This window comes from Balearica regulorum, chromosome 14, assembly GCF_011004875.1.
Source record: "Balearica regulorum gibbericeps isolate bBalReg1 chromosome 14, bBalReg1.pri, whole genome shotgun sequence".
Lineage (NCBI taxonomy): Eukaryota > Metazoa > Chordata > Aves > Gruiformes > Gruidae > Balearica > Balearica regulorum.
In genome coordinates, this window is record NC_046197.1 from 16,959,326 (window position 1) to 16,982,913 (window position 23,588).

The 23,588-nt window shown below is 39.4% G+C and overlaps 1 protein-coding gene across 1 annotated transcript in view; it reads right to left on the bottom strand.

Moving 5' to 3' along the window:
- Window positions 1-23,588, bottom strand: part of SPOCK1 (SPARC (osteonectin), cwcv and kazal like domains proteoglycan 1) — a 315,620-nt gene that overhangs the window by 44,012 nt on the left and 248,020 nt on the right. Inside the window, exon 6 of the mRNA XM_075766315.1 lies at window positions 21,404-21,518. Within this exon, the coding sequence (XP_075622430.1) occupies window positions 21,404-21,518 (115 nt within the window). The remainder of the gene's footprint in view (window positions 1-21,403; window positions 21,519-23,588) is intronic.

Sequence of the window (23,588 nt, forward strand, 5' to 3'; positions counted from 1 at the left end):
AATCATTTCCCATGCTTGCTACAATCATTAACATAAAATCAATTTATATTGTGACATTTTCAGTTCTCATTATGATCTCTGTCACAAGAGGGAGGTTTTTAATCCCCCATAAAGTCTTTAAGAGACAGCAGAATAATACGCACTAAATGCATTATACATATTCCACCATGACCTTTTCACGGTTCTTCGGTTTGACCGCCTGGTCACTCCTGTTCTTTGGCTGCCTTGGTAATCTGAGAGGAACAGGTGGAATGGTAAATAATCAAAATACTGAATCTTGGAAAGGTTAACTTCATACTGCAAGTGACTCTTTTATAGGTTATATATACCATACATTCATATCCTGCAACCCAGAAAAAAGCTAGGAAGAAAAGTAAATGGCAGGCTATGACTGCTCTGATGACAGCGCTAAAAATTATTCAGGAAAGGAGTAAGATGGCTGTGTGATAGGTACTAATTTTATTCTGCCAATAGTTCACATGTGTGGCTTTTGTTTTATCTGTTAAACTGTCTTTATCTCAATCCACGAGTTTTCTCACTTTTACCCTTCCGATTCTCTCCCCCATCCCAGCAGGGGGGAGCGAGCGAGTGGCTCCGTGGGGCTGAGCTGCCGGCTGGGGTGAAACCACGACAATAAGCAAGTTATCTTTCTGCTCATGTGTCTGGGAAAACTTTCAGAAGTTGGTGGGGAAAAAACCACAACCAACACACAGAGAAGCTACTCTCTATTCCCTGCTAAAATGGCAATAATCTCTATTGCTTTGTAGCCTACAAAGCAATAAAGAGCTGCTAAGATTAATTAAACTCTGAAGGGAGGCTGAAGTGTTTAATCAATCACCAGTGCTGTTTGTTGCTACTATACCATTCATAGATATTATTATATAGCAATTTGAATTACAAAGCAAGGCATTTGTAACATAAGAAGGGCATCGCTAGTCAATTTTTGGTTATCTCGTTTAAGGTATGAGGACCTGCTTTTTCACAGTATCTGAAAAATGTTAATAAGTTCACTTCACACTGACCATCCACTTCAGTCGTGGGTGCTCAGCACTTCTGCAAACGAGGCCTCAGAGTTTCAAATCAAGAACCTGGAAAATTAGAAGACGCAGCTAGCGACCCTTTGTGAAAAACCTGGCTTAGCAAGATGGGCAGCATTACAAAGGAAATCAGTGGCAGGAACTGCACAAGAATTAATTTCTCCAGGGCAGCACACATCAACTGCTCTGCCTATGCGACTTTTTTTCCCTTTATTTTCTTCTCCCTTCGCAATTTGCTGCCTCTTGTGCTCTGCAGCTTTGGAGAAATACGACGTTAACTGTTGTCTTCTCTACTATGCAACCTGACATACAGCCAAAACAGGAACATTCCCTACCGAAGGAGAAAATGATGCTATGGACTAAATGGTAGACAAACATGCAATTAAAACCTATACCCTATTGCATACAGAAAAGGGGGCTGAATTAATGCTGTCTGAAAGATGGACTTGGTAACCTCTCCCACTTTCAGGTGTACTTTGAAAACCAAACAGCTGTCTGAGAATGATTTAAATTATCAAAGGTTTTAAAGCCACATTCAGGAAGCTTCAAAAGACATTTTTCTTGAAAAAAAGTGAAAACATGATCTTGCATAATTCCCAGGCTGGTGACATTCAGGTGTGAGACGAGAAGAGAAACATGGTAATAAACCTTTGAATTCATGCACAAATCCTGCATTTGTTAATAGCATGTTTGCTCTTGCCTTCCGCCCTAATAGTGGTTAATGTGTATCTTTAGGGCAGCTAGGGGAACATACCACCAAATTATACTTCATTTTTCTAAGAAGGTTGTTTACAGAATCCTAAATACATACACTAGCAATGGGAAGGGTCACACTGCCTACAAATTGCCGTGAACTGAACTGCTTTAAACTCCTGTTCCTCCAGAGCTGGCTTTATTTCTGTTGAAAGGAGGAGGCCATCAAGCTGTGAATACTCCAGGACAGGTCCTCCACTGACATAAATCAGTACTGACTTTAATGGAGCTATGTGGATTTACAGCAGGCAGAAATCTTGGCTGGCTGATTGTCCAGAGAGTGTTAAAGCAACTGACAACTCTACCGTTTGCAGAAGTCCACTGAAAATAGGTATTCCCTACAACTTGTGATTTTTGGCATCTCCCAGACCTATGTGTATGGCACAAGTCACTAAGAGTGAAAGATTTAAAGTCTATTTGAAGTAGAACAATCATGACAAGAAAAGACAGAAAAAAGAATTTCCTATAATGATACCACTTACTGTATACCATATATGTTAAGTACTCAAAGCACTTTAGTAAAACCCCATTCATTTCCTTTCATAATATGGTCAAGCATGTTATCTAACAAACAGAAGCGAGAATCGTCACTGCAGCTTTTTGGAACTGATTACCACACACTTCAACAGAGAGCAGCAAATGCTGTTTCAGGAGTAATTTGAATCACTGATAAGGTCTACACAGGAGGGGGTTACATCTCCTTGATGTGGAAAGATAATCTGTCTCAACACTGACAATGCACAGAGCAACTATGAACCATCCTTAGATCACCCCAGTGCAGAAGAAGAGAAATGGAGGTTTGCTTTCAGGTCGTCTTGCTGGAGATGGCTCCATTCTGGCCAGGTGTGAAGGACATTTGAACTTCATTTGAAGGGCATATGAGCAGGTTCACTCTGACCAGACTGGAAAGGAATAGTGGGCATCTTCGGAGACCCAGGGAGAGAAACAATTGCCTGGGGAACAGCACGCTAAGGAATAAAAGAATATGGTATGGTCATACTAGGTTCATTTAGCCTAATGTCCAGTGCTGTTAAGGAAGAACGTAGAGTCGTAACTCTCCAGAACGTTCTTCCAACTTCCCATGATTTTTTGCTGTTTAGAGCAGAGACAGACTAAAAATGTGAACAGAAGACTAAAATACAGATGCAATGACAAAGCCTCTCTGAAGTATGCCGGAACCAAAAAGCCTTCACAAGCAAGCGGAGATAAATACAAGGAAAATCAGCACTAACAGAAAATACCTAATATCATGGGAAGTTACTGCACTCCTGGGGAGAAAAGGATGACTACTATTATTATTGTTATTATTAATATTATTTGGCATACAGTTTCTGTGCTGGAAAATGGAGTTTTGAGACAATCAAAATAATTTACAAATTGAGATCGACAAGCTGAAGCACTGAAATGTTGAAATTAAGCACATTCATTTCAAAGTGATGTCTCTGCTTCAAAAACTCTCAGAATTCATTTTTGAAGAGTTTTTTAAAAGGTCTTTTAGTTTACCATGAAGAACGACCCCCTCAAATCCTGACTTTCCAGTCCAGTCAGTAAACTGAAAAATCAATTATTTGCACAGTACTGGATTTAGGGAAAGAGGCCAGAAGGGAAGACAAGCACATACGAAAGTCAGTGAGGAATCAAATGGAGAGTGAGAGAGAATGAACAAGGAATTTGTCCCCTAGGACTGACAGAGCCTTACAAAAAGCTGACTGCTATTCCTAATTTCTCCTTAGGAATGTATGGGGAAAGAGAGGAGAAACTTTGCTGCAAGTGGAAAAGCTGGCAAGCGTCACAGCCACGTACAGAACCCAAGTACTCCGATTTGGCAAGAGGGCAGATGGTCTCTGCACGTGACATTAACACTTCTCAGCAGAAGACAGCCATTTAAAAAAGTGAAGGAGAAGTTGGTCTCCAAAATCTGAAAAGAAATTAAAAGCATGTGCATCACACAGCAGTCCCTAAAGCAAAAGGCTGGAGCAGAAACTGGAAAAGAGCCCTCTGGCAGTCCACCTGAAACGTCTTTCCATGGAGGACAGTAATTACTGTTTCAGAAGGACACTGAGTCCAGCAATTAAAGCCAGCACTTTAAACCTCTGCTAGAGGTTTCCTGAGGTATGTTATATGAATGACAGAAACCATGCATGCATTTGTTTACCTTGTGCGTAATCCTCAGAGGCAATGTGAGGTTGAATCCCTGAACATTAGCAAAGTGCCTAAAGGACTCAAATTAAGGGTTTTGCTGGGACAAAGTGTTAAAATGCCCGCAACAGGCATGTTGGTTAGTATTTAATGGCAGCAAGAGGAACTGGATTAAGAAGGTATTCAAACACCCAGATTGTGCTTACTTATATTAAGGTTACACAGGTTATCTGAGAAGAGTAATGTGAGGGAGCAAGCACCGCGCAATAAGTGCAATTTGTTAAGGACTTTCTGTAGTTCGGCCACATGGCATCTTTCCAACCCAATATCTTTATGCAAAACAAATCATTTTGCATAGATTTGCATGTTACTAACATGAACAGAGACTTATTAACAACACAAATTACATCTCACTTAGATTTCATTTATTATCCTGAATTAGCTGGTGAGTGTCTATGCTTGTGCCTTATCTCTCTATGTAGGCATTTACAGAGCACTTATCATTGTGGCATCAATGCCACTCTTTATCCTTGGTATAATGCCTGGAATATGTATTCAAAACAGTCATCTGTGAAATAAAGCAAGTTAAGTTTAACTTTGCAACTGGGTATTCTGAAGGAGGAGGAAAAGTCATTTGTAGAAGCCCAGGGCATTCTGTTCTATAAAATAAAATCTCCTGAAAGTATCTAATAGAGTAACTGCTTTGCCCTACAGCATTAAGACTACTATTTTCAACAGATTGTCTACACCCAGCTCCTTTGTAAGCTTCAGTCTAAATTTGAAACCAGTCCTTTACAGCCTGTCTAACAACCTAGCCATAAAACCAGCTGGCTGGCTGGATCTCTTCTGGCTACTTTCTTCTCCTCTGATTCATTGTGACCTACAGCTAAGGACATTTTTCACACTGCAGACCCATGGAAAAGACTCTCATAATCTTGTTAAAGGCTGGCATACTTGACTTGCAATACAGAATCCTGCATTTGTCTCCTCGGGGAAATAAACACTTTTAAAGAGGCTTTGGACTTCTAAAATGACTTAAACAAATACAATGGCCACACTAGTAATAAGTGAATCAGTTTCCGACTTCTCACAAAAATGTCTACAGTGAGGAATTTGGATTTTATATGCCCTTACACAAACTCATCTACAGCTTTATTTTTTTATTGCTCATATGTTCTCAAGGGAAACCAATTTCTCTTTCAAGCAGCAGTGACTTTAGAAAGTCAAAGCATCCAGTTGCTAGAGGAGGGTTTACTTTACTTCTCATCACTGAAACCCTGCTGTGGAATACAATCTGTTTTCAGAAGAGCAAAGAGGTGAAGGACAAAAACAAATGGCAATTACTCTAAGGCTGTGAAGAGCTTGGAGACTGGTATTCTCGCACATCTGAATTATAGTAAGAGAATATACTGGTCAAAGTGTTGCCAAGGAAAATGCTCTATCACTGAACATGCTGAAATTTGTCTTGCTGTCATCTAGAATATGAAGCTGTAATATAATAGTATATAATATTTGTATTTATGGCTGCTTTTTAAGAAAGATTGCACCAATTTGTTAACTCTCCTTTAGGATAGACATTGGGCAACGACATGATAATATATTCACACTTTGCATTGATAACTATAATTCCATTATTTCATGACTAAAAACTTTCTTGCTACTCTCCATCCCTTGCCATACCAGTGAAATAAGCTTCTGAACTTCCCCTTTGGCTATCTACTTGAAAAATAACTGCTTTTCAATCTAAATTCATGCAACATCTTTCTTAGGGATTCCACCAGTCCACAATGTAACACGTTGAATGCATATTCACGTATTTGATGCAGCAGGAGAAATAAAACACAGTATTTTTAACTACCACTGTTGCCAGAGCAGCACTGTCTTTAGCATTAGTACGAGTTGGCCATACGAGACTTCTATATGCACAGCAACTCTGCCACAAAGAACTGGTCATTTACCCAAACACATTTCAGGTGTTCCCATGCGTATGCTATAACACTTTCTGAGGTTACCAAATAATCAGAGTGGGCTTGAAGATAAGCCTTTAGATCATGTGTAGCGAAATCTTGTGCAAACTACAGAAAGAAGAAAAATCACACCAACCCTCAGTCACTACCGGTTACCTTGTAAACATGCGTTATACTGAGCAACCTCAAACTCTTCATGGTTTTTTTTGCAAAATTTCCAATTACAGAAATTGGAATTCCAATAATAATTGGAATATTATTGGGGATTATTTACAAACTTAAGGTTTAAATATTTATACTTACAACAACTTCTTGTGACATTTGCTGATAAAAATATCCCTAATCAGCCAACCAAACATAAATGTATTTGAAACCTGGAAGCTTTTTGCCATAAAATAAGAAAATAATCTCTCTTTATAGTAAATTAAGTGCAGGAGCTACTCTGTGGCTTTCACTAGTTCTTAGAGCATGGCACACAAGTCCAAGCTTGCTTACAACATAAACTGTTTTAATGTAATTCAATTTCCCAAGGTCAGGAGGAGGAGTTTATTTCTGAACCCTTGTTCTTAACAGCGGTGTCGTGCAACATGAAATAGCACCACCACTATCAGCAGGTTCTGAATTTCTTTTGAAATGCAAAGACCTGCCAATGAATCTGCTTCTCTGAAGCTTAATATATTGTTTCCACTTGCATCTTCTTTATTGTCACTCTTTTATCCCTGTACTTCAATTGCACACGGCATCTTTCCTTTATTGAGGGCTGCAGTTAATCAGCTGGTTCCATAAAGCACCACATAAATTCTGCTTTATGAATTCTTTGTCACAAGAATGTAGCCAAATGCCTTGTGCCCCAAGACTCAGCAGTAACACATCACCCTTGTACAGCCTTGCAAAACTGTGATGGAAATTACAGCAGTCCAAGAACAGAAACTCCTCAATCACCTTTACGATGGTAGTGTTGGTAATGAAAAACTAGAAGCCAGTGATGTTTAACATACAGGTCTTAAAAGAGCGAGAAAAAGAGAGAACGAAAATCAGTCAGGGTACATGAGTGGATAGATAGACATTTGCAAGTTGCCTTTGCAACAGAACCTCAACACTGTGAAATGCTGCCATGAGCTCAGATTTTCCAAATCTCTTACAAGTAGCAGATGTCTTTCCCTTTTCCTCAAATTCCTCGTTCCTTTTACACCCTACACTATATGACTAAAAAAAAAATAAATCTATAAAATTATGTGCACAAATATACTCTTTGATTTAATGCATACTGAAACAATTGCCTTAAAGTTATATTTACACTATCATTTAAATACCTATACCAGGCTGGTATCTTCAACACATTTGCAATAGTGCTGTAGCGTTAACTTTTAGGAGATGGGACTTTTTACTTTGTCTTTGTAGCAAGCACAAAGTAATCAGTGACAGGGGCGGCTTAGCTCTAGACTGAGGTAGAGACTTTCCTATTTCAGCTTGAAATCATCTCTGATGAACATCGCCGCTCCAAACTTACAGAAGACTTCGGACGAGGTGTTACCAGTGCCCTGTAAAGTATCACCAATATTTCTGGAAATATGTCTCCTGACATGCCTGAGGATTATACAAGTCTTTTTCACAGGCCATAGTTGCTCATAGTTGTTCTGTGACCAGCTACCACACCAAGGTCATTTTCTCCTTCAGACATTTCTAACCGAAGAACTCTTAGATTAAAGCAGATGTTCATATTATTAGACCCCAAGTGTATAATTACACATTTTGTGCTAATGAGCTTCTTCCCATTTCTATTGCTCCAGTTCTCAAGGACATCCAATTGAAAATACAAAACGAACTTTTTTAAAGAAATGTGAAATACTGTCCAGTGTTTTTGCAGGCAGCTTGACTTCTTTTCATAAAAACGTAAACTGAACAGATAACACTTCCTCCCACTTGCTTCTTTATTGAAAAATCTATTTTAATTATTCATTGCCTTCTGGGTAACAGCATTCTCAAATGCAGTTACTGCATACGCTATATAGCAGCCACCATATGTCTTTCCTCCTCATACATTCAAAAAAATCAAAACACTTAAAAAATATATTTGCTAATAAAAACAAACTGTGCTTTAAAAATTCTGATCTGTTTTTTTAGTTGAGAATTTCTTGTTTGCTTATGGGATTTTACTGGATTGAGGAAAGTGGTTCATATATAAGCTTCATTTAACAATCTTAAATGTACAAAGTGAAGATTGGTATGAAAGATTATTTATTTAAAATGTCCAGAATGATAGTGTTAATTTGTAAAATGAAAGGGAAGCGTGATGCATACTTCATAGCACTGTTCAGTTTTGTGCTTTTGACAACTTCCCTCAAAATAATTCTCCACTGCCCACCAACAAGGTAATGTATAGATAAGGTGCTTCATCTATGAGATGCTTCTTCCAGTGCTTCTTCAGCTCGTCAGGCTCAGAAGAAAGGACTGCAAACGAGGGAAGGCTTTGCAACAGCACACAGCCCAATCTCACTGCACTTTGCAACTCTAGTTTCTCACTTTTTCTGGATGGCATCAGCTAGAAATACACATCAGGTCTGATGCAAAGAAACCTCAAGGTCTGCAAAGCTTCCCCATGAAGTCAGTATTTTTGAGGCCCTTTTAAGCTCTTATCGGGAAAAATGCAATACTGGTACCTCGGCACTGGGACTTCTGGAGACAAAGTTGTTTTGGTGTTTCCTGGGTATCGTTCCAACTGAGCATACCTTGAGTAGAAGCTAATTAATCCCTTTGTGAAAACCACACAACAGAATAAGGCATCTTCTATATATAACTATTTTCTTAACCGCACCAGAATATTGTAACATAATGTTAACAAATACGTGTTATGCTTGAGAAATACTGAGGCATTCCTTTTTCACAGTGAGATATTACAGAGATCAACAACCACGTACCATAATTGTTTGGAAAATCATGTGGCAGACAAATACATGGGTTTTTTTTTTCTCACTTTACAGTCCCAAATGAAGCCCAATTTTGATTGCCTCAACTAAAATGCTCAGGGAACTGTGTTTTTTCAAAAGACCATATCCCTTCTACTTTTATGCATCTTAGACTCTCTGAGAGTATTTGCAACCCTTTCAAGAATTGAAAGCCTAAACCTGAATTTCAATTGCGAGGGATCAATGAGGCATTTGTAACATGCAACTTGCTGCCTGAAATGACTGTGACATGATTTTATTCTACCCAGTTTTCATTTTTCCTGTTGACAGGGATTGCCTGATAAGTGAGTACTTGCTGTTAGAGACCATACTTACAATTTAGACAGCAGAAGAATCTGCCTGTTGTCTGTGCCTGATAACTCCTAGGCCCTGACTATCATTGCCAACAAATTGAGAAATAGGACACGATGATACGTAAAATTGCCTTCAGACAAGCAAGATGGAGCCAAGGCTATAATTTATTAAATCCAAGAATATAATGACATCATTGTATAAAGTATATTCTCACCAAGGAAACAACTGTTTTTCCATAAGAGTACCCTTCTAAAGCATTAGTCACGAAATTCTGTCTCGCTTAGTGGAACACAATATTAGCAAATTGTAATTAAAACTAAGTTGGAAAATCATAACACAGTAAACAGATTGCCTGGACACAAGCTTAGCCACTTTCTACGTTACTATTAATTAGAAATATTTTAAAAGGTACGTCTGAATGCTTGTAGGGGACTAAGGTTTTGTAATTCAGTTCCAAACAGAGATCTGACTGTCCAAGCTTGTCCCAAGGAGAGCTCCAGAGAGGCTGGACACCTGCAGGGAAGGATAAACTGCAATTCTGAGCGAGCAATCCCTGTCTTCAGAGTTTGAGCCTGTATCTGAAAAATTAACTGAATAGATACATGTATGTTTTAACATTTGGGATAGAAAGATACCATGCTGGTTGCCTGGAAGCTTTTCTAATACTGACATGTATTTTTTTGTGTTGCAGGATATTTTAATAAGTGTTTTCTCTGTGGATGATGGACTCTCGTTTGACAGATATCGACTTGAGTCAAATCGTTCAGATTTTAATACCTCACAAATACAGATCCTGATTCTCATTCTCACCCATCTCTAAGGAGAGACATCTGCTTTACCGGAAGCAGATAATATTTTTTGTGATTTACACACAGTCCATTAAACTCAATTACCAAAAAATGCAATTCCTCAGAGGAAAATGAATGTAGAGATGTCCCTGTTGGGACAGTGAAAGCTGTAAAATATGCACGCATATATATGTGGAATGAAGTGGTGATATCTCAAATACCATCTCCCTTCTTCTGCACTAATAAACAGGGAATTAGAAAAAATCAGAACTAATTTGACACAATACTGAGAAGTGCATAGAAAGTAACAAACTCCCTGGAACAATCAGCCTCTGGTCTATATTCATTTATACCATCATAGACTCAGAATAAATTTACCAAAGGCAACGAGCTCAACATTGCTGATGGAACTATTCCAGATTTATACTGGAGTAACCAACGATGGAATTTAGTCCTTAAGATACCAAAACAAAACAAACTCCAGAAAATAATGTATTTGAAATTTCAAAAGTCTTATTTTCTCCTGCATTTTATTGAAAAGGTTTGGGGGGTTTTTTCCTCACACTAGGGATGTTTTAGCTTAACACTGCAGTGATAGGCACAATAGTTTATTTCTGGAGATTTTACAAACTTTTTCTTGTATTAAATGTTAGGGAAATATTCCCAAAAATACAAAAATCAATATCCATGAGGAAAACCTATATGAAACCAGTCTTATTTATTTGTTTTTGTTTATGATGAGAGAGATTTTAGTGCTCTAATTATCATTATCAGCGCACAAACACCTGCTGTTACTAGATGGTGTTTCTATTAACACAGCGTGCCACTTCAATTGTTTTCTGTTGGCAATCTAAAATCAAATTACTTCTTCTCTGAAAATTATTGTTACTCGCTGGCAGTAAGCGTTTACTATGTCTGTCATTTTCTAACCTTTTCTTTGTGGTAAAAAAAAAAAAAAATTGATAGCCATTTTAACAGTTTGTTTAATAAGTGTTTATGAAATTCTGATGACCATTGAGCTAAGTATGCTTTTGCTGTGTTCTGTGGGTTTATACAGCCCGGTGGCATTTGTATCCTTTGCATATCAAAGCGGGACGTTATCTGCAGGTATATGGAGTTACGCCTATACTGTGCTCGGGACTGCGCCCAGCTCAGACTTGGGTTTGCTGTGTCAGGTGCCTCAAACAGGCTTGTCCACACATGAAACATCAGCTCCTCTCTAGCTCACACCAGTCGTGGGACTGCTGAGCTTTGGGCTTGCCAGCTACCCCACGGTGCTGCAGAACGTCCCTGCAGAGCGGCCACCTCCAGCACTGGTCTGCCTCATTCCTCCACAGCTTCGTGCGTGCCCCGCGCTGGGACAGACCTCGCCTGCTGCATCTCTGGAGACTCCGTATTGAACTTCATGTGGAAGTGAGCGATCCACAGCTACTGGTTATATGGATGAAACCCGCCAAATCAATTTGTTTATAATATTTCCAATTTAGGTGGTGACGACTCCTGGGCAAGGGGTGAAACCCATAGCGTGATCAGCCTGGCGTCACAGTACAGCTATAGATGCTTACGGAAACATAAGGACTTGCCTCAGCCACAGAGAGCTGCCAGAGAAGTAGCACAGCCTTAAAAGTTTTCTTTCATAAGATTTCAAAAGGATTTTAAAAAAATCCTACTTTTTTAATATAATTACACCACGACGCAGTTATTTTTATGCAGTTCCTGTCTCCCGCTGCCGTCTGGGATTAGTCTTTATTTAGCGATGATGAAGAATTATGTCTCATGTCCTGGTTCAACCTCAAAAAATTATGACAGGAATTCTGGCTCAACATTATTCTATCGGCATGTTACCTCGTTAAAGAGATGCATTTACTAAAAGTGCAAATCCTGCTGACAGTGATGTTGCTACTACAGCCAACATCGTTTCAGCGAGTACCTTAAAGAAGCAAAGTGAACAGTACGCTGCCTTTTCCTCCTTTCTGTCACTTTTGCCTCTAAAGCAGAAGTTGTTTGTTATATTTTGGAGCCTGCTGTAATTTGATCAAATCCAAGGAAGATCATGCGGCAGAAGTGACAATGGATGGTATCATCCCTAACTTGTTAGCTGCCTGGGATCTGGTATGATCAATGCTTCTATGCTGAGTTCCAAAACCTTAGAGCCACACCAAAATGCAAAACAACTTCTATGGGGGACAATTTTTTCTCCTTTTCAAGTTCCTGTCAAAGCAGACTTCACATATACACCCGAGTGCTTTCTGTGTGTAATTGCTGAAAGTACAAAAATATTTTAATTTATACGCTGTGGTAAAAAAGCATTCAGGTATCATAGGTTCAAACCTGAATTTACTCTTCAAGCCTAACAAAGCTTTTTGGGAAGGCAACTCCCCTGTACAATGCAGCAGTCTGAAAATATGCATTTTGTTTCTGTTGTATAAATACTTTGCACATATAATTCAAAACCTAAGTTTGCTCAAACTGGAAAGTTATTTTTGATATGATGTTTCCAATCTCTTTATATTCTTTGTTTGTGATGGTTTGAGCCCTTGAACTATAGCATTATGTCTGTTCACACCGACATCCTAAAGCATGATGCTCACATATTTGTAAAAAAGGAAATTTAGAACTGTTTTGTCAATTATAAAATTTATAATTCACATTATGTGTTGGCTAATTACACAGTCACAGTCAGTTGCAGTTGTGAACAGGAAAAATACCACATGAGTTCTATAAATAGCTAAAGATGTCGTCTTACAAATATTGATATCCTTAAATGTAGTCAGGTGACCTCATTCACCAAAGACAATGGGTCTACTTACTCAAGTAGTAACTCCTGAGTACAAGTGTTTGCACTGACAAGACAACTCAAAGCACAAATTGGTTTTTGAATTGATAAATCATTTACTTTTTTTGAATTTCAAACAATGAAAACAGCCAAGAAATGCGTATTTTCAGCTATCACTATAGGAAAAATGCAGCTTCTCCAAAAGAAATTATTGAGAATTATTTGCTAGGACATAGAAAAATGCTTAGGTTCAAAATTATAGTTTTGTGCCTACTTTAAATCTAACTGCGTAGTACCTTTCTTCCATTTCTCTTCCTGGCATGACTAATGTTTTTTGTTTATCAATGGCTACATTCTGCATTCATCACATTTTTCTCAATAGTTTTTGCTAACTTTGGAATGTAGATACCAAGCCTTAACTTTTCCTCAAAAAAGGAATATTAAAAGCTGCATAAACTGAGAGGGAAGACCATTACGTGAGGTCTTCCCAGTGAATCCTGATGCATGCAACGCTTTTGAAAGCTAGTGATCCCTTCCACCTCAAAGTAGGTATATCAGCTGATTTTGGGACAGAATGGGGCAATACTTTGCATGCAACGTCATACTGTGCTGTTTCCTTCTATATTCTTGTTGCTTTCATGAAAATATTTCAAAGGAAGCCTTACAAAATAATCCAGCTTCTGAGGTGATCTACATGATTCAAGGCACCTCCTAGCCTTCTTCGGGGAAGCACCATACCTTTAAGGTGTGGTAGCTATTTCTCATAAGGCCTTACAAGGTCTGCCCCAACTTGCTAACAAAAACCAAGAAGATTCTGCAAGTGATTTATCTGCAAATGTTTTGCAGTACTTGAAACTGTTCTGCATGATGACTTGCTAATTGTACACCATGGAAATTCCTTCCACCTCACTTCTGCAATACAGCAAAGTTATTACAAAAAATTTGGATGCTTTTGAGGTTAAATTACATTGATTAAAGATGTTTCACTGAATCTGAAGTGGAGCAGTAACTACTATTGATCACATCATTATATGTAGCTAGCTTAGAAATCAATGCAAAGAAGATGTATGATTTGATGGGAATGTGATATAATTTCAGAGTGATATAAATAGCAGCAGTTTTAATGTTTCCTATTCAGCAACATCTATTGCTCAGTTATAAATGCTTCAGGATGATCAGATTTTCAAAATGGGCCAGAAATATGTACTGAACACACGGAGGACTTCCTACCCGTGAGTTACAAACACAACCTTTGGTAAGCAATCCTCTGTAGTTTGTGGACGTGGTTAAGTATTGACCACACAATCACGCCAACATTTCCTTCAGCAAAGAGTGAGGCCCAATGGCCTCGATCAAACCTCTTGTAAGGGAATCACCATCTTTCTGAGCTACAGTAAAAGGACTTGCATTTAATGGGTCCTTCCTGAGCTATTCCAAGGTTAGCTCTGCATGCGAGTCTTGATAAAATACACCTCCTTCACAGACACAGAAGAAGATATCAGAGTGATGTGGTCTAGGAATATAAAAACCATATCAGGAAAAACTGGCATTTGTATATCAATCACATAACATGTTCTCATTAACATTATTAGCTTTTTTGCTCTATTCCTTTTCAGCATATGAACATTTTATTCACTTGGCTCTCAGATTGTGCGTTCTATTTAAGATAACACTCCAACAAAAATACAGGTTTTCCCATGAAATATGTACAGGTAGAATTTGCAGCCTTTCCCTCATAAGCTCCTGCTTTTCTCCAGTACACAAAAGGAAGACACACGTGAGGTCAAGCAGCAGAACAAAACATCCCCAGCCACCATTACTTTGCTCTTTCTTCTGACCCTGGCAAGAACTTGATTTTGCTGCCTCAGTCTTGAAGCTATTTGCTTTTGCTTCTGCTAGGAGTGGGTGATGGTAATAGCCATCCATGAAGAGCAAAGGTATCAGTTCTTGCCTGCTTCTCACTTTCTTTTAATCAAATATTAATTGGGTGCAGCCACTTCACTACTCACAGGCAGTATCTATGAGAAATGAAAAAAGTTAATCTCTCATGCTTTCAGGAAAGGGATAATAAAGACTCATCTCCTTGTGTGAAAGCTTGTAGGCAAAATAATAGTAATAATAATAGAAATAATAATTATAATTATTGTTTACAGATACTACATAGCTCAGATTTACTTAGGTAAGGTCATTTCATCATGTAACAAATTAAAAGACTGAATTGCATTATTCATACAGAAATCTTTGGAGCAAAAATATCAGATCCTGCATAGTTTAGAGCTAATAATCCTCCTCTTTACTGATGAAGTCCAGAGAAGGAGCATATCAGTGTCTGGAACACACATCACTGTTTGACATCCTTACATCTGACCTGCACTCAAAGTTACACTTTGAACAAACATAATTTCTGAAACAGGATAAAAACCCATCCTCATTTAGGACATTATAGAATGGTTTGGGTTGGAAGAGACCTTAAAGACCATGGGGCACATCTGCTACTAACCCAGGTTGCCCAAAGCCCCATCCAACCTGGCCTTGAACACTTCCAGGGATCCAGGGGCACCCACAGCTTCTCTGGGCAACCTGTGCCAGGGCCTCGCCATCCTCACAGGGAAGAATTTCTTCCTAATATCTCATCTAAATCTACCCTCTTTCAGCCTGAAGCCATGACCCCTTGTCCTATCACTCCATGCCCTTGTAAACAGTCCCTCTCCAGCTCTCTTGCAGGCCCCTTTAGGTACTGGAAGGCTGCAATGAGGTCTCCCCAGAGCCTTCTCTTCTCCAGGCTGAACAATCCCAACTCTCTCAGCCTGTCTTCATAGCAGAGGTGCTCCAGTCCTCTGATCATCTTCATAGCCCTCCTTTGGACTCGCTCCAGCAGGTCCACGTCCTTTAAATGTTGGAGACCTGAGCGCCGGATGCAGTACTCCAGGTGGGGGATCTCACGAGACTGGAGGAGGAAAATCCTCTCCCTTGACCTGCTGGTCACACTTCTTTTGATGCAGCCCAGGACATGGTTGCCTTTCTGGGCTGCAAGCACACGTTGCTGGGTCATGTTGAGTTTCTCATCAACCAACCCCCACAAGTCCTTCTCCTCAGGTCTGCTCTCAATCCATTTTCCACCCAGCTCATGTTTGTGCTTGGGACTGCCCCGACCCACGTGCAGGACCTTGCGCTTGGCTTTGTTGAAGTTCATGAGGTTCGCACAGGCCCACTTCTACAGCCTATCAACGCCCCTTGTTTTATACTAAAGCTTTGAAACTTCCAGTATCTTAATTTTAGAATGTTTTTGTTTTACCATTCGCAGGGTTTGAGACTCAAATAGGTCATTTAAACATCTACCTGGAAATTTAGTGTCAGAAGTAGTCTTTTTTCAAAGCTAAAGCCACAAAAGAAAAAAAAATTCCTGGCAAATCAAACCCAGTAACCAATTTCAACTCAACCATGTTCATGACTCATACTTCATCTTCATAAACTTTAAAATTATTTACTCTGCAGTCATGAAACCTTGTGAATAGCAATTTGAAACTGAAATATTTGTTGAAAGTGGATTTCAAAGGAAGACTTAGTTCCAAGTCCAAATTCTTTTAGTTGTCAGTCATTCAGGCACAAGAAGTGATACAACTCATTTCGCAAACAAGACTGATTTCTTCAAATGAACTTCACGCACCAAGTGCTCTTTTTATAAAGGAATGGAACATTAGACTTTCTCATCATCCATCACACCCAACAGGGCTGGTGGTTAAATGCTGCAATTCATATCCTAAACTATACCCTAAACAAGGTAGATTCTTGATCAAGTTTGCCAAGAACTATTCCTGTAACTTAAAAATGTTCTCTTGGTGTCCTTTAGAAATTTAAACAACACTCAGTGTAATTGAATATATTTTCTGCTGCCTATTGACCTTACATTTCCCTTATCGAGATTGCATTTCCTTAGAAGTTGCTTTGGGCATTTCTGCAAGGTCAAAAAGACACAATGCACAGATAGGGATAAACCTACTTTGAATTACTGCATCCGTTCATGCTCCAGCGACTCTGCAACCCTGATGGCAACAAATCAAGACTAGTATGTTGGGAGTATAGCACTCAACTTAGAAAACACAAAAAGGAGCTATGGTCAGAAAGAGGCCTGACATGCTGCCAAACATTCACCATCCTGCCTGAGCTACTACACCACTAACACATGTAACAAACAGGAGTCACACAGGTATGGACCTCTTTATTGCAACTACGAATTCACATTTGCCAAGAGATGCCCCAATCATTGCATGATGTTGCCTTTTCGATAGAACACGCTGCACATTCAAAGGAAAATCTCTTCCCTTGCCAGTAGGTTCTGAAGAACTAAAACTGGTTGTTTCTTGTCTGAAATCCTTTTTTTATGGAGGGGTTTTAGAAGCTTCAGCTAGTGTCAAAATAAGTTATGCTTGATGAGAACTCTAGTTAATATTGCAGAGCTTTTGGAAAGAGGTACCTGAAAATCACCAGCAGACAGGACTTTGTGTCTTAAATAACTTCTGTCACTTAGATGCCAGTGAGTCAGTTAACAGTCCTTTTCTTTTGTTGAAGTCATACCCTTATTCATTTTATACTATTAGATAAAGGGGCACATACGCTCCGAAAGGGCAGCTAACCTCAGGGTAGATTACAGCTCAACCTTGGTCTCTGGGTAACCGGGTTGAAAATCAGCAGCTATCATGGAAGCATATTGTAAAGCTGGAACACTGCTGTGAATAATGAAGCATATCAAGTGTTTTGACAAACCAAAGGAATCTAAATGGGCCTCAAAAAGAAAAGAGAGAAAGCAGCAGGGCTTGTCTTCTTTTCCAAATATTCCATTAGTACTCTCACAGAGTCCTGTCGTCTACCTCTCAGACTTTGACTCAAACTTCCATTTAAGAAAACGAAGAACACAATCCTGCCATCTCTTCAAAGATTAAACTTTATGGTAGAAAGATTATATTGTTGTTGTTTGCCATTAAAGATAATCACTCTGGTGTAGTTTTCCTTTGCTAGCATTTGTGTTATTTTATTAATGTCTCCACAATGCAAGTCAGTGCTATAAAAGGAATTCCAATTTTTAACATAATTATTAGTCTTGATTTTCATCCTCAAAGCAGAGATGTTTTGAAGGAGCCCAGGGAGGAGGAAGGAATTAGACTCAGACACTGCAGTCAATTGTTACCTCCGAGCACATACACTTAGATTGCTTTTCTTTGATGCCGCTGCCAATTTTATTCACAAGCATATAAAAAAAGGTCATGACATTTAGAATTACAGTACTCTGGAAATTAAATGTTCCTTTACATTTTTAATTTCTGAAAGTAATTTATTATGGAATAATATTTGAATATGATTGAATGAATGTGTAAAGATTAATGCAAACTGTCTTCAAATTGGAAGTTCACAACCACATACATTTAACCTTGTTGTATAATAGGCATAAAAAAGTTTATGCGGTGGCTCTAAGAGCTGCATTTCCATTTTGCTGGAAGCATTTGCACTGTAATTCTCCTTAGTATTTTTCCACTGACATGTCTGTATGAGGCATGAGGTTTAGCTCTCTATCATTTTCTACTTAAGATTTTGCTATATTTGAATGGATTTCACAAACCTGGCAACTAAATAAGGAGGAGAAACAGAGTCCCAACTGTCTACACAATTCTTGTATACAGATTTTTATATGGGAAATCAAACTACTGATTTTTATACCAATTCAGCAATATTAATGATACTATAGTACTATAAGAGGAAAATAAACCAATTCTGTGTGAAGACTAGAGAAAACACCAAGGTACCAAGAAACCAAAGCGCTAGTCAGAAGCTTCAGACTGAGAGATCTGGAGATTTGGTGACGGGGAGATCGCTCAAGTGCTGCCATGACTAGGGCTGGGGGGCCTGCCGTGCTCTGCCATGCGATTACCTCGGACATCTCATGCATGTCACCTTAGATATTAGTCAGGGCTTATTTCTCCAAAGCCAGGTGACACTACTTGTTGAGCAAATAAAGGAATCTTACAAAAGGCAGTGCTATGGAAATTTTTCCTGTGGTCAGCAATTAGCATTCATAATTCTCCCATAAGCTGGCTGGCTTCCAGGCTGTAAAGGGCACACACACACAATTCCAAATCCTTCTTCAGATGCTGCTAAAATTGCACCGGGTAAAATTTGTACTAGCATATAGAATTTACTCATGTTTTCTCATGGAAACTCCTGGGAAGTCTTCATTAAAAGACTGCCAAACTCTGAAATATTCAGCCTGAGACTCCGTGACACTCAGTGGGCCAACTGAAGAGACAATGTCTGAAGAAAGGAGACTGAGGAGGGAAGTTAAAGGAAGTCTTTAACTGGCACATTACAGGCACATTCAAAGGTCAAGAAGAAAATTTAAGATAAAGCAAGTTAGAAAGCCCCCGTGCTATTGATTATTTGATTCTCAATACCAAATCCTTCTGTGGGCATTGGAGCACCTAACCCCAAAAAGAAACAGCGACAAAGCAAGATATTATACTGCTGTTATTTTTTCACATATACATGTACACGCACACACACAATCACTCCCATGCCTGTACGAGTATCTTGCTTCTGACACAACCACCAGGCTCATGAGCAGTTTCTTTGCGCTTGATGCAGATGATGACTAACGTCTTCAGTGTTTTGAATGCTTCCATGCACACCTGGCAATGGTCTCCCTTATTTCCCAGGTGACCGTGCTCCTCCAAAGGGGCAGAGCACTCTCTTTGTGCCACACTGAAGACGGCAGAATTGAGGCATTTAATATCCTTGTCAGCAGGGCAATGGCAGGAGTACTGTTAGCTCAAGTTTGGCCTTTTGAAAAAGCCTTCAGGAAAGTTGCTCGGCAGAACACCCAATCCATTAAATTAAAGCTTTGTTGGTTAGAGTTGAAATTTTGAATCAAGGAAAACAAAACCCTGGGTTTCAGAATACATATACCCTGTCAAACTGCATTTATCAAGATAACGGTTATTAGAATCTTTTTTCTCTTGCGTGAATGAAATTCTAAGCTTAAAATGTCACTGCAGATTTATTAATTTGATACTTTTTCTGATACGGGCAACAAAGAGGGCATATAGGGAGCAGCTTATGAGAAAAGTATATGTTTGTGCCTGACTACAAGAAGTAGAAAATATGAATAAGGCAATTTATCAGTGAGTATTCTGTAACCAAAAGATTCAAGCCACATAAAGCAATATTACAGTTATATATATTGATTTCAGAGCCTTGCCATCTAAAATACTTCATCTAAGCTTGATAGCTATGCAGAAAAATGTCTGTGATTTGCAGAAAAATGGAATAAACCTGAATTTTCAAGAATCACTGCTTGTGATTCTAGAAAGCAGGTGGAGGCTTCATGTGACAACTGGTGCTGTGCTAGAGGCTACAGTGTGTGGAGCAGCACCAGCAGGCTCAGCAGTGCCTTCAGCTGAAGCGACAGGGCCTGAACTAACCAGAAGACGTGGTGTTTAAACTTTTTTTTCTGTTTCTGTGCCTGCTGCTGTCAGAACGTGTCCGTAGAGGGGAGGAGTAAGAGCGAAAAGAAGTTCTCAAATATTTTGGGTCAAACAGACCATTGTCCAAGCTTCATCTCTTTTATGCTCCATGTGGTGAACAAGGCAAATAAATACATTTCGCTGCTTAACCTTACAGAGCAAACTCTGCGTAACTCACTGCTTTGGCTTTGTGAGCTGCTAATACAGAGAGGAGCCCAGGAGCTGTGAGTTAACCCTCTTAGCACTCCTCCTAGGAGGGGAGACAACACTCTACTTAAAAACAGGCTTGTATTCACTTTGCCCTCACCAGCACATCTGCCCATATATCAAGAAATCTCAGCCACAAGCAACAACTCTTTTCCCTTCCTAAGGGCTTTCCCCATAGCAGGGTGGAAACTCTTAGAACCCGGCTGTGGCACTTGCCCTGCTGCTGGACTTTGGCTTTTAGTCGGTCTCTTTTGCACGAACTAAATCCCTTTGGATGAGGTCACTCCGAGACAGCTTGTGCTTACTTCCTTGGAAAAGACCTGGGGGTGTGAATTAGCTCACCGGGCTCGCAGACCTGCGGACAGAACTCACTGGGGAGCTGGCGGGGAAAACGGCCACTTGTGCTGAGACTCCAGCCTTCAGTTTTACACAGCATTATTTGCAACGACTTTGTAGTTGAAACAGTTTCATACATAAATACAGATATGTATATATATTTATTTCACTTCTAATGACAACGATAATAACAATTAAGACAAAAAATTATAATTCAGATCCCATGTGCTATATATGTGTGACTTTAAATGACTTTTGGTTAACACACAGGCTACTGATCTTTTTTTTTTACTTACGAAGTAATGAAGCATTAAGTAGTACTTCTATCTTCTTTTATGATGATTCAATATTTTCATTCAAAACATTTTCACTCAAAACATTTTCACTCAAAAATGAGAATCGTTAACCAGAACCCAGTTTTCCTAGGAGACTCTAGTAAGTGGGTGTTAGTTTTGCAGTAGTTGTTTGAAAGCAGTATGTGTTTAGAAAAGGATTAATTGTACCTTAGCTTTTTCTCAGAAAGTGTTACGTATAAAATCTACTAGTTAAGAAATGCCTTTCTTACATTCTTCTAAGAACATAATGGGAACCAATTAATGTGCTATAATTCCATTAACGGCTCAACTCACCAGTCTTCTCCACCTTGTGTTTTGAATTTTCGGGACCTGGAAGGCAGGGGCAGGGCCCTTCGCATCGAGCTGTGATGGTTTTGCCAGAAGTACACGCATGAAACTCCAACTTGCACTAGAACCGTAAAAAAATGCAAGGATACGTTTTGAATTAGGACAAGACATAAAAGCAGCAGCTGTGGATTAAATTAGAAATTGCATTTAGCAGTAAAGTCATTGGACAGATTGCAAAACTTCAATCTCTATTGAAAATACCATTGTTTTTAGTATTACAGATAACAACGCTAATAGCTACTTCCTACGCAGAGTTTTGTGTGGCACTTCTAAACGTGCCTCATCAAGTCTTGTTATTATTCGCCGCTTATATACTTGGAATCTGCGGCATAGAAAGTTGAAACAATTTCTTCCAGGTCACCTGAGAGATCAGTGGCAAAGCTGGGGATAAAATACAAACCTCCAGAATCCTATGTGTTTCCTATGCTGCGTTACTACGTTTCAGGTGTGAAATCATACTATCACCCGTTACCACCACTGATTTATTAGTTTGGTCTTTTGAGGAGCTGGGAGCTCTCAACTTCCACTGCAAGCAATGGGCTTGGCCTGAATAACATCCATGAAAAGACACCAGTCTTCACAATAGCGAGAACTAAAAGAAATCGGCTCATCAGCTGATGAGACCGGTCCTTCAACACGTCAGCTTCTCTCAGCAAGGAGGAAATTTTAAATGACTCCTACCAATAAGTTGCTTTAACAGTTAACAGCACCATCCCTAAAAATGGCCATGCATCATGCCATCAACTCCAGAAATACAACAAAATCTTAAAACTGAAGAGTGGAAATTAAACTATGAGCAGTACAGTATAGCTCCCTATTTCTGCATACTGTTACTTGTTCCTTTCCCTTCCCTGCAACCTCAGCAGATGGGATTTTACAGCACCTCTTGACAGTCACCACATTCAAACCATTTAGGACAGCAGGACATGTGCAGTATTGGACGAATGAGACAACTCAGGAAAATTAATATTGCAAAAGTATGCTAGTCAAAAATCCCAGATTTATAACATAGTGACTATTCATAGTCTTTGCTGTTTGCATCACATATATTTTAGTGCTGACTTTCCCCTAACAGCTATGTGCCTGTGTAGTTGTCCTCTCTGCAGTTACTGCCCCAAGGATACCTTGCCCAGCAGCACCGTTGCTGGAGACTGGACTAATGTACTAATAAAAAGGAGTAAAAGAAAAAAGCACACAGAAGCAGCAACAAAAATGCAGGAGGTGTTCTCTTTGGCTTGATACCTAATGAACTGAATTCAATCCCATTTTTGTTGTCTTCAAGCACTGATCCGAGGGCTTTTAATGGAAGGGGGAGTTTTGCCTGCAGCGCTGCCTCCTGCCCAGGAAATTGGAAATGTTGGATGGTAACATCCCTTTGATAAGGCTGAGTTTTATTATAGATTAATTCTTTTTCATTTAAAAGTAGGCCAGCATGCTTACACAGTACGCCACAATGTGTTTTGAAATGTGCAGCTTTTCTAAAGGGTGAAGGACACACAGCGTAAGACCACGGCGTGTCCCAACAAAGATACAGTGGGCAAATGGAGCTCGTCTCGCAACAGCCACTGATGAAAATCACAGCACCATCTTCTGTTATTTTGGTACAGTGGAAGCCAAGAGGACAGAACAGGATGTTGTTACAAAATAAATTTACCTCCTGCTTTGAAAGTACTGCAAATATCTTGGCTTTGCCTCTGTTTGTTTTTGTTAAAAGGGCTCATCTTTGCCCAGGCTTTAATCTAGCAGCAGGAGACCATTATCCTGTGCCTACATCCTGTTCTGTTGACATTATCTCCCGGCCAATCTGAACTTCAATGCGCCATGGTGGTTGCACACTCTGTGTGATGTTCTGCCCTTCCAATTTAGAAAATGCACGTCCACGCACAAACATGCTCAAGCTTAGCTTGCACTTTACACTAATTTCTTGCAAGACTGAAGGGAATATAAGTACTTATTTTTCATCTGTTTGCTCCATAAATGCACTTTGCACAAAACACAAACAGAAGAGAGAGCACATCAGAAGGAGAGGAGCACAGGAGAAAGAGCTCTCGGAGCACACAGTCCTGACGGCGACAACTCTTTCTGCAGTGTATTCTGATAGTCAATACGTTATTGAGCACACAGGCATAAA